This window comes from Manis pentadactyla, chromosome 8 (genome assembly GCF_030020395.1).
Source record: "Manis pentadactyla isolate mManPen7 chromosome 8, mManPen7.hap1, whole genome shotgun sequence".
In the NCBI taxonomy this organism is placed as follows: Eukaryota; Metazoa; Chordata; class Mammalia; order Pholidota; family Manidae; genus Manis; species Manis pentadactyla.
In genome coordinates, this window is record NC_080026.1 from 5,564,026 (window position 1) to 5,572,890 (window position 8,865).

At 59.6% G+C, this 8,865-nt stretch overlaps 1 protein-coding gene across 5 annotated transcripts in view; it reads right to left on the bottom strand.

The window, feature by feature from the left end:
* The window catches only part of ARHGEF4 (Rho guanine nucleotide exchange factor 4), a 173,934-nt gene extending 165,289 nt beyond the window's left edge, over window positions 1–8,645 (bottom strand). For all 5 annotated transcript variants that reach the window (XR_008998802.1, XR_008998803.1, XM_057505446.1 and 2 more), the window contains exon 1: window positions 8,521–8,645. Coding sequence is in view for 3 of the 5 variants with exons in the window: in XM_057505446.1 (XP_057361429.1) it covers window positions 8,521–8,559 (39 nt within the window). In the remaining 2 variants the exon portion in view is untranslated. The remainder of the gene's footprint in view (window positions 1–8,520) is intronic.
* Between the last annotated feature and the right edge of the window lie 220 nt (window positions 8,646–8,865).

Sequence of the window (8,865 nt, forward strand, 5' to 3'; positions counted from 1 at the left end):
AGGTGGCAACCTGCACAGGCTGCAGGGCCACTGGACCGTCTCTGACACAAGTACACGGAGAAACTCCCCACGGTGCCGACAGCGACCCTCCCCACCGCTTCGTATGCCCTCGTCACTCCCTCCTGCACCTGCCCTCTCCCCTAGTCCCCACCCCATCCCTGGACACCCCTGCTGGGCCTTCTGCACTACAGCTTCAGGGCACCCCTAGAAGTCTGGGTCAGCCACCGCACCGCCCAGCGAGCCCCTGCTCCTGCTCAGCCCAGCTCTCTGCAGCCCGGCCCAGGAGGCTGTGTGCACCACCGCTGCTGGGCCATAGCTGGGCTGGGCCTGGAGCCCCGATCAGTGGCTTCCTGTCTTCCTCCACCTCCACACGGAGGAGAACTGCCGCCGGGACGCGCCTCTGCGCTGGCGGTGCCTCCCTCCAGGCCACTTCCCATGTCCCTGCTCTGCTGCTGAGAGCATGCTTGGCCCTGCATCATGAGCCCTCGAGAGCCCAGCACCAGGGCAGGTTCCACCCAACTCCTCTGGCTGTGAGGAACATGTGTTTCGGGGAAGAGAGAAATAGACACTGGGGGTGGGAAGAAAGCTCTGAGGGGACAGCGAACTGATGCCGGGTGCCCCTCTGTGAGGGCTGACACACGGGGCCCCCATGTTCTCATGACCTATCTGACTTGTGCCACCGGAGAGCACAGGGCTCAAGTGAGGGGGTGTCTCCCGCCATGCAACGTGGAGAGCTGGTCCACACCGCGGCTCCCAAGCCACCAGCACGCAAAGGGACAGGAGCCCCACAGGGGCAGCTTCCAGACCCAGGCCTCCTCGAAGCTCACTTTCCATGCTCAGCGGCAAAGGCTGTGCCAGATGGGCCGGTCAGAGCCTGTTACAGCAGGGTGGGAGGGTTGCAGGCTCCGCGTGCTCCAGCCTCGGCTTCTCCTCCGTCCAGGCTGGCCTAGGAGTGGCCCTGTTCCGAGGGACTGTGCAGCAGCTCCAGGTCTGCAGCACAGCGACCCTCAGCTAGGGTGCCTGCAAGACGGTGCCCGTGTCCCAGCCCCAAATCCCGACCCACCCTGTCTGGGCATATCTGGGATGTGACTTGCAGCTGCAGCTGAGGAGTGCCACAGCCTTGGGTCACCAGCGGCCCGGGGCCTCCTGCCCCAGCCTGGGTCCCCCGGGGAAGCAGGCCGTTCACCTGTTGCTGTGCTTTGTGGTTCTCTTGTCATTCATTTTACTAGACGCCAGCGAGTACTGCCCCGTCCAGGTTCCTGTCGGCAAGGTGCTCTCCGGCCCCAACCAGGCAGGAGGCAGGCAAGAGGTGGGCAACGGGGAGCCCCGCGTGCTGGGACAGCCCCTCGGCGCTCCCTGCGCTCCCCTCATCTCAGGGCACCAGCACAGAGATGGAGCGCACAGGCAGGAAGCGAGCCCTCCAACTGCTTCTTCTGCCCTACTTTCTGTCTGTGCTGACTGGAGCACTATATGGCTGAATTTTAAATTACATAATATATGATACACAAAAGGAAAAATAGGTTTAGGTATGTTATGAAATAAGAATATAATGAACACCTGCACATCTACCTCCCAATATTAAATGTGGCTGGTTTGGGGGTACTACAGTCATTAATTATTAAGTGCCACAGAAGCTGTGTTTTCACCTGGTGCGGGATTTTCATGTGCACATGGGATGTGAAAGGCTCATTTTTGTGTCATTGTTTGTGGTCTGTCACACGTGAGAATAAGGAGAACAGCTGTGACTGAAGGAAGCTGAGCTGCGAAGGCAGCATGGGGAAGGGGTCTAAGCAAACAGAAGAGGCAATCAGGGAAGACTTCCTGGAAGAGGTGACAAAGGAGAACTGGGGCAGACAACCTAGAACAGGCTGGTACGGTGGGGAGACATCCCAAGGCAGGGCGGCCTGTGAATGTGGGGTCCCCCAGCCATCACCTGTGATACATGAGTCACCAGACAGGGGGCTACAGGCAACCCCAGCAGCCTCAGACTGCGTACCCCAGGAGGGGCCAGGGGCCAGGCTCGGGGTCAGAACAGACATTCTGAACACCATTTCAGAACAACAGAGTATCATTTAAGCCTCACAGCCTTGAACTGGCAAGGGACACACTGCCCATTTCATGACCGGGAAACCTCCAGGAAACAGCAGTCAGAGCTCGTCCCGGGAGCCAGAAGCCAGCACACAGGACACGGCCCGGTCCTGCCCAGGGGAAAGCACAGCATTCAGGCCAGCAGGCCGTGAAGTCCCACGGGCCAGGAGCAAACTCCATAGCTCCTGGAGTTGTGAATGGCCGCTGCAGTGGGCCCAGAACGAGCTGACCCTGCAGCAAGCAGCAGGGACGGCTTCCGCTGGCTCGAGCTGAGCGGGCGGACAGGAGCGGAGGGAGTCTGGGGAGCAGGGCTGAGCTTGGCCCACATCTGGAGAGGGTGGTAGAGTCCACGTCTCTAGGACCACCACCCTGGCCGGCCTGCCCAGGTCCTCCAGATGGACAGGGCCCTAGGGCTTTGACGCAGCCGGGATCCTCCTGCAGGTTAATTCACTTGCCAGTTCAACAAATGATTCCCACGACACACTGCACTCCAAGCCCCGGCTGGAGCCTGCAACCTGGAGCAAGGGAACCCGACTCAAGATATGGGTGTGCGGAACGGCTGGATAGGGGCAACCCGGCCAAGGTCACGGCTGCTCCTCCAGTTGGCAGAGGGCACAGAGTGAGAGTTTGGGGCAAAAGCACAGGTGGGGACCATGTCCCAGGGCCTCTCCCTGTGGCCCCGGCTGAGGCCTGTGGGAGGCAGTGTGGGAGAGAAGGCCCCCTGTCGGGAGGAAGCACCAGGCCTCGGGCCTCTGAGGAGCAATATGCCCAGGGTGGTGCAGGCCAGGGTGGCAGGGAGCCAGCGGCCCTGAGGGCGCTGAGGGCTCCTGGCAGGTGGCTAATCCCCACGCCTGGTCTCTTCTGCCCACGCTGCACTCTCCGCCTTGTCATGCAGAGGGACCCGACTCTTTAGGACTCATGGAATCAGTCTCTCCATGAAGTCTCACAGGCAGGGTCTCTGTGGCCTCAGGTGCCTGCTGTGACCTTTGCCCAGGAGAGCTGGAACTTGTAGGTGATCCCCTTGCAAATGCTCCCAGGGACTTGAGGTTTACACCCCACCCCAAAGCTGAGAAGCTTAGTGAGTCCTGGGGGAACTTAACTCCATGCTACGGGGGTCGTTTGCTCCTTTCCTGCCAGCATCCGAGCAGCAGTTCTGCTTAGGGGGGGAGATCCTAAGATAATTTAGAAACTGGGCCCCACCCACCCTGGAAGTTCAAAGGGGCTGATATCCTCCCTTCCCACCCTCTAGAGGGCAGCTCAGCTAAGCTCCAGCTGGGACCACGGATCCTGAGGACCCGCGTCTACGAGGGGGAGCTGGAGTGTTCTCTGTGAGCAGCCCGAGCTGTGTCCTGGGTGCACCTACTGTTCCCCGCCTCTCCTCATCTCTGCCCGAGCCGGGTCCCAGGAGCGACCCCACACCCTGCCAAGACAGGTACTTCTTTCCACTTGACTGGAGTCCATTTCTGACTTTTGCAACCAAGAGCCTTCACTAAAGTGGTATCAGGATGATTACAGGCAACAGACCCTTCAGGAAAGTATGCGGGGTATGCCTGGGATTGGTTATTCCACCTGGCTGAGGCCAAAGGCAGTGCGAATCTATTGGGAATTCAGTTACGGAGCTCCACCATCTTGCTGCTGGCACGGCAAGCCCCTGGTCGAAGCGGCTGTGGCCAGGTGTCTACTAGGGGCTTTGAGGAGAAAAGCGACTCTCGCTACAAAACCCGAAAGGCATGAAGAATTCAAGTACTGTGCGGAAGGACTGTTGCCTCTAACTGCCCTGGCCAGCTTAAAGGGGGGACCACAAGCTCAGACCTCCAAGCCCCCAGGGACTCCCTGTGGCTGTGCACACATGATCCCTCCCTCCTGCCCAACAGATCCCTGAGAAGCGGTCCGATCCCGTCACTCTGTGGTGAGCTGAAAAGCCAGCTGAATGAACTGCCTCTCGGCTCCTCAAGTGGAAGAGCATGTTAGGGAAGAGTGGGATCCCTGGCCTTAGGAATGGGGATCGGCAGGGGAGTCACCAACCCACTGAGCCCTCTGCCCCTCTCCTTTATCACCCTGTCCATAAGGGAGGCAGTTCTCCTCAGGCCCAACCCTTGATGCCTCCGCCGCCTCCAGAACAGAAAGTAGAATCAGACCTCAGCACGGCCGTGGGAACCCATTACAAAGTCAGACTATGGAAGGAAAGGCTCTCTTTCAGAAGTATGACTCTGCCAATACGCACTGGCAAATCCCAGGGGAAACAGGTGGGAATGGATTCTGAGGGGATCTGACCAAGGAGGAAGAGTTTCATACTGGCTCAGGATGAATGTGCAGCCGTGGGCGCCCACTCATTCTCAAGTCGGTGTGCATGCTCCAGTAACCAGGACATATTCCAGAAGGCGGGCTGCTGACTGACTAAAACCTCAGCCTGATATTGGCCCCCCATGAAATGAAACTGAAAAGCCAGAAATTCCTTAAAGGAATCCAAATATCGGAAGCAACAGTGTTGGAATGGATTTATCAAAAGCAACCTGCTCACCACCTCGTATGTTCCCCCGAGTCAAAAAGACATGCCCTACCCCATGGCACTAGGAATACTTTGGCAAAAAGACTGTCAACATCTTGGAGAGCTGCCGTGTAGCTGGTGATGCTGAGGAGCGATGCCACCTTCAGAGGGAATTCCACAGGTGGGGGTGGCAGGAGCTGGCAGGGCAAAGGAGAGCAGCAGCGTGGAGTACCAGAAGCCAAAGTGGCACCAGAGCATCCCGATGCCAGGGCTCTCTGGCACTGACCAATCAATCAGGGGTTGCCAGGACCGAAATGGGTGGGTGACACCAACCGGGTCCTATTGGACTGTGTAATATTTTTAAAAATGTAAAAAAATTTTAACTATGTCTGATAGAAGGCTCCATGAGTGCCCAGAACAGTGTCTGGTCATTAGCAGTTGTTCAATAAATATTGGTTGATTAAACACCACTGCCCTTTACCTGATTCCCAGACTTTAGTTAATAGACCCAAAACTCCTTCAGTGAAAGGGGGCTGGTAACCTGCAATACCGTCCTGAGCATATACTATGAATCTTCCAAAGGCTGCTATATAGGGAAACACTAGACCTTTCAGAAATCAGGGAGCACTGGCTCTGAGCTAACACTACTTTCCGGTGGCTGAGGATGGCACTCCAGCCCACCCCACGTTCGAGGGCCTAGGGGAGGTGGAGGCATGTCAGGTCATGAATGGAGCCTTGCTGGGCATCTCCTCCTGGCAGCCCACTAGGCCTCTGAATCTGTTGCGTGGTGACCTCCCCAGCTCCTGAGTGTTCAACTGGCAAAGATGCTCATTTCTTAGCAGAAGCTTCACCCTTGGTTCCTTTTGTGGTAGGAAAGGCTAAGCAGAAGCCTCTGGAACAGCCCCTCCCCTCCAAAGGAAGGAATTATAAGCAATATTTCACCTCTGGAGACTAAGAAATCACTGACTAGGAGTGGAGACCCCTAACTGCATCCCCTGTCAACGTCCCAGCTTGGCTGTGCAGAAGGCACAGGGCCTTGAAGGAGGCCACTGGACTGTGATGGGATCCACAGCGCGGATTCTGTGGTGCTGTCCCACATACGCTCTCCTTAAACAGAACACATTTAGTATGATCCTTGGCCACTGATTTGGTGAGAACAATGCACGCACGCGTGTGTGTGTGTGTGTCCTGTCTCAACACTCAGTGACCAACAGGAGGAGGTTGCTTTCCCAGTACCAGGGCCGCGTCATGACTCCACCGCCCTGCCTCAGGGCTCCACCAGCTCACTGATTCTTTGCCATAATTTGGTTAGCAGAGACCTTGATCTTTCTACCACAAAGAACTTCATGCTAACTGCATCCTCCTGACAGGATTTGGAGAACAGCAAGTGGCAAGGGACCCTAATGTGGACCAGAGTGTGGGGCACAAGTTCCATGGGAATGGCAGGATCTTCCACTTCAGTAAAGGATCCAGGCAGGCAGCAGAGGTGTCGGGTTGTCTGGAATACCTTGGGTTAGTTAGCCCCTTGAAAGCAAAAGACAGGTTGCTGGACCTTGGCCCCCTACCACCAAGTTGGATGCACAATCCCGGGTGGGCCTCTGGACTTCTGAAGCAATGTAACTCTTCCCAGGGTGTGCTGCTCCAACTCATTTGCTGGGTGGTCATAAGGGCGGTGAGCTTTGCAGGGGCCGTGCGCACAGACGGACTATCTTGCCCACTTGCACTGCGAGGGCCTCTGTCACACAGCTGTCATGCCCCCTGGGCCCCACAGAGCCCTGAGTGCCCACAGCCAAGCTGGATGCTGTACAGAGTGGGTAGCAAGTCCCCACAGAAGTCTCTCCTGGGGCCTGAAGTCAGAGACACCATGCCTACTGCTGGGCCTTGCTGAAAACTGTGTCTCTGCCCCATCTGGCGATAGGACCCCAACAATGTGCATTCCCCAGGATGAAGCACCATTCTCGATCAACCAAACAACCAAGTCAAGTACCCACCCTCAAAGTGTGGTCAATAGAGGCCAGGCCCAGGAGTGACCAGGAGGTGACTCGAGCAGGCGGTTCCCTTCCCCTCCCACACCTGTGCCCTTGGGGGCATTCCTTATAACCAGCACTGAGGAAGAACACGCATGAGCTCTGTTTATAGGCGGCTCTGCAGGACAGACCTGCACAGCCAGAAGGGGACTGCCGCGGCATTCAGGGCCCCTCCCAGTGACGGCTCTGAAGGACAGCAGAAAGGGGGAGCCTCTGAGGGGTGTATCCAACCATCCCCATGATGTGCACAGGGAGGCTGGTGGTGACTGAGGACCTCTAGAGACTGGAGATAGGCACTGGGGGCAGGGGACAAGGTGGGGTAGAGGGGCCTCTCAGAAGAGGCGCGGAATGCGAGGACAGCGGATCCGTGAGAAACCTCCCCAGAGGTCTGCCTTCCCCAGGGGCTTCCAGCCAGCGGTGGGCAGGGTGCCTACCCTGGATGCCCAGCGACGTCTTCCCCAGCCACACCTGCCTGCTCCATGAGCTCCTGGGCCAGCTGGGGGTCTCAGATTCTGGCTGGCTGACGTCCCCTCACCTGGGCAACCTGCTGCCTCCACTGCCATGGATGGGGAAGGATAAGGTCCTGCCCTGCTTTACCTCTTTATAAACACACATGTTTTGTAGTAAGATCCTCACACCCTGAAAGGTATGGGATTATTGTGCACAGCTTTCAAATGGGAAAACAAAAACCGAAGTGGTTAAGTGACTGTCTCAAGACCGTATAGCTTGTCAGTGACAGAATCAGGATTCCAAGGGCGTCTGCGAGCTCAGAGGCACAGCTCCGCCAGCAGCCAGGCCCCCGTGCCCTGCCTGCTAAGGCATCTCCTGCACTCACCAGTCTAAGTGGCATAGTATTAGTATGAGCTTAAAGGCTCCGCCCTGTCCCATCTGCGTCCAGGTAATTAATTCTTCCTGGGGGTGTCGGCTGATTCACAGGCTGCACTTCCAGGATGGCCGAGGAACACGCGGAGGGCAGGGCGCCTGCAGATCCAGTCCCCGGTCAGCTGGCTGCTCACGGCTTTCCCCAGAGCCCTGAGCCAGAAAACTCCACCTGCTCTTCAGTCTCCCTCGAGGAGAAGGCGGCCTCCCAGCGAGAGGGGCAGCTCTGCCCCGGAGGACGGCCTGGCCAGCTGGCCCTGGGCTCCCGGGCCGGTGCTACAGCCGCACGTCTCCCTCGTTTAGGCAGCAGGCCTGCAGTCAGGGCCTCCCACCTGCCTTCCCGCCTTGCTCATCTCGGGAGGCAGAGCTCAGCGGTCAGCCTCTGGCCACCCTTCCGACAGGACAGTGCCCTGGTGCCTGCTGCTCGCCTTGGGGTCCCCGTCGCGGGCAGTGGAGGTGGCAATGCCCCAGAAAAGTGGGTCACTGTGGTCACTTGCGAGCAGTCTGGAATTTGGAGCCTGGGGCGGGGGCACCTTGCACAGAGGTTTAACAGGCCCCCAGGTTCCTGTTCTTCTCCCCACGTTTAACACCCCTTCCTCAGAATGATGCCCCAACCCCGTCGGTGCCCTGGAGTGCCCGTGGCCTGGGTAATAACACTATTAGCCACTTCCTGGGCACCTACTGGGCCAGGCACCAGCCGTCCTTGCCAGAACCGGCGGTCCTGCGCGGAGGGCGAGACTGCCCAGCGCCCGCCTGCCGCGGGCGAGCAGGTGCCGGGGGGACCGGGCTCGGGGCGGTCGCCTCTCCAAGGCGGGCCCGGGGCTACTGTCCAGCCTGCCTCCGGGGGCACATCTTGGTCCCCGCTGCCGGGGTGGCCACGCTCCGGGGCTCCCGGTCAGCACGTCGGAAAGTTGGGGCGGCAGGGACCGCCCGGGATGCCCCCCAGCCACCCGATGTGCAGCCACCGGCCCTGGCGACCCCGTGCGCGCCCGCCGCCCTCCCCGCGCCCACCGCGGGCCCCGGGACGCCGCCCCTCACCTTGAAGAAGCTCCGGAGGAAGTTCAGGACGCTGAGCATGGTGGCCGGCGGGGCGCGGCGCAGGGCCGCGGAGCCGGGCACGGGCTGCCCCGCGCGGCACGGAGAGCCGCGGAGCCGAGCGGGCCCCGGGAACGCCCCCCGCGCCCCGCCCCGCCCCGGGCCGCCGAGACGCCCCGCCCCCCCGCGCTTGGCCACCCCGGGCACGAGCGGTCCCCGCGGCTGCACAGACCCGCCGGAGCCAGCCACCCACGCGGCCCGGGGCCCCAGGGCGCCCCCCCACACCAGCGGCAGGCCCGCGCCCGCTGAGCTCCTGGGGGGCCTGGGAGCCTGGCAGCGCTTTCTGAG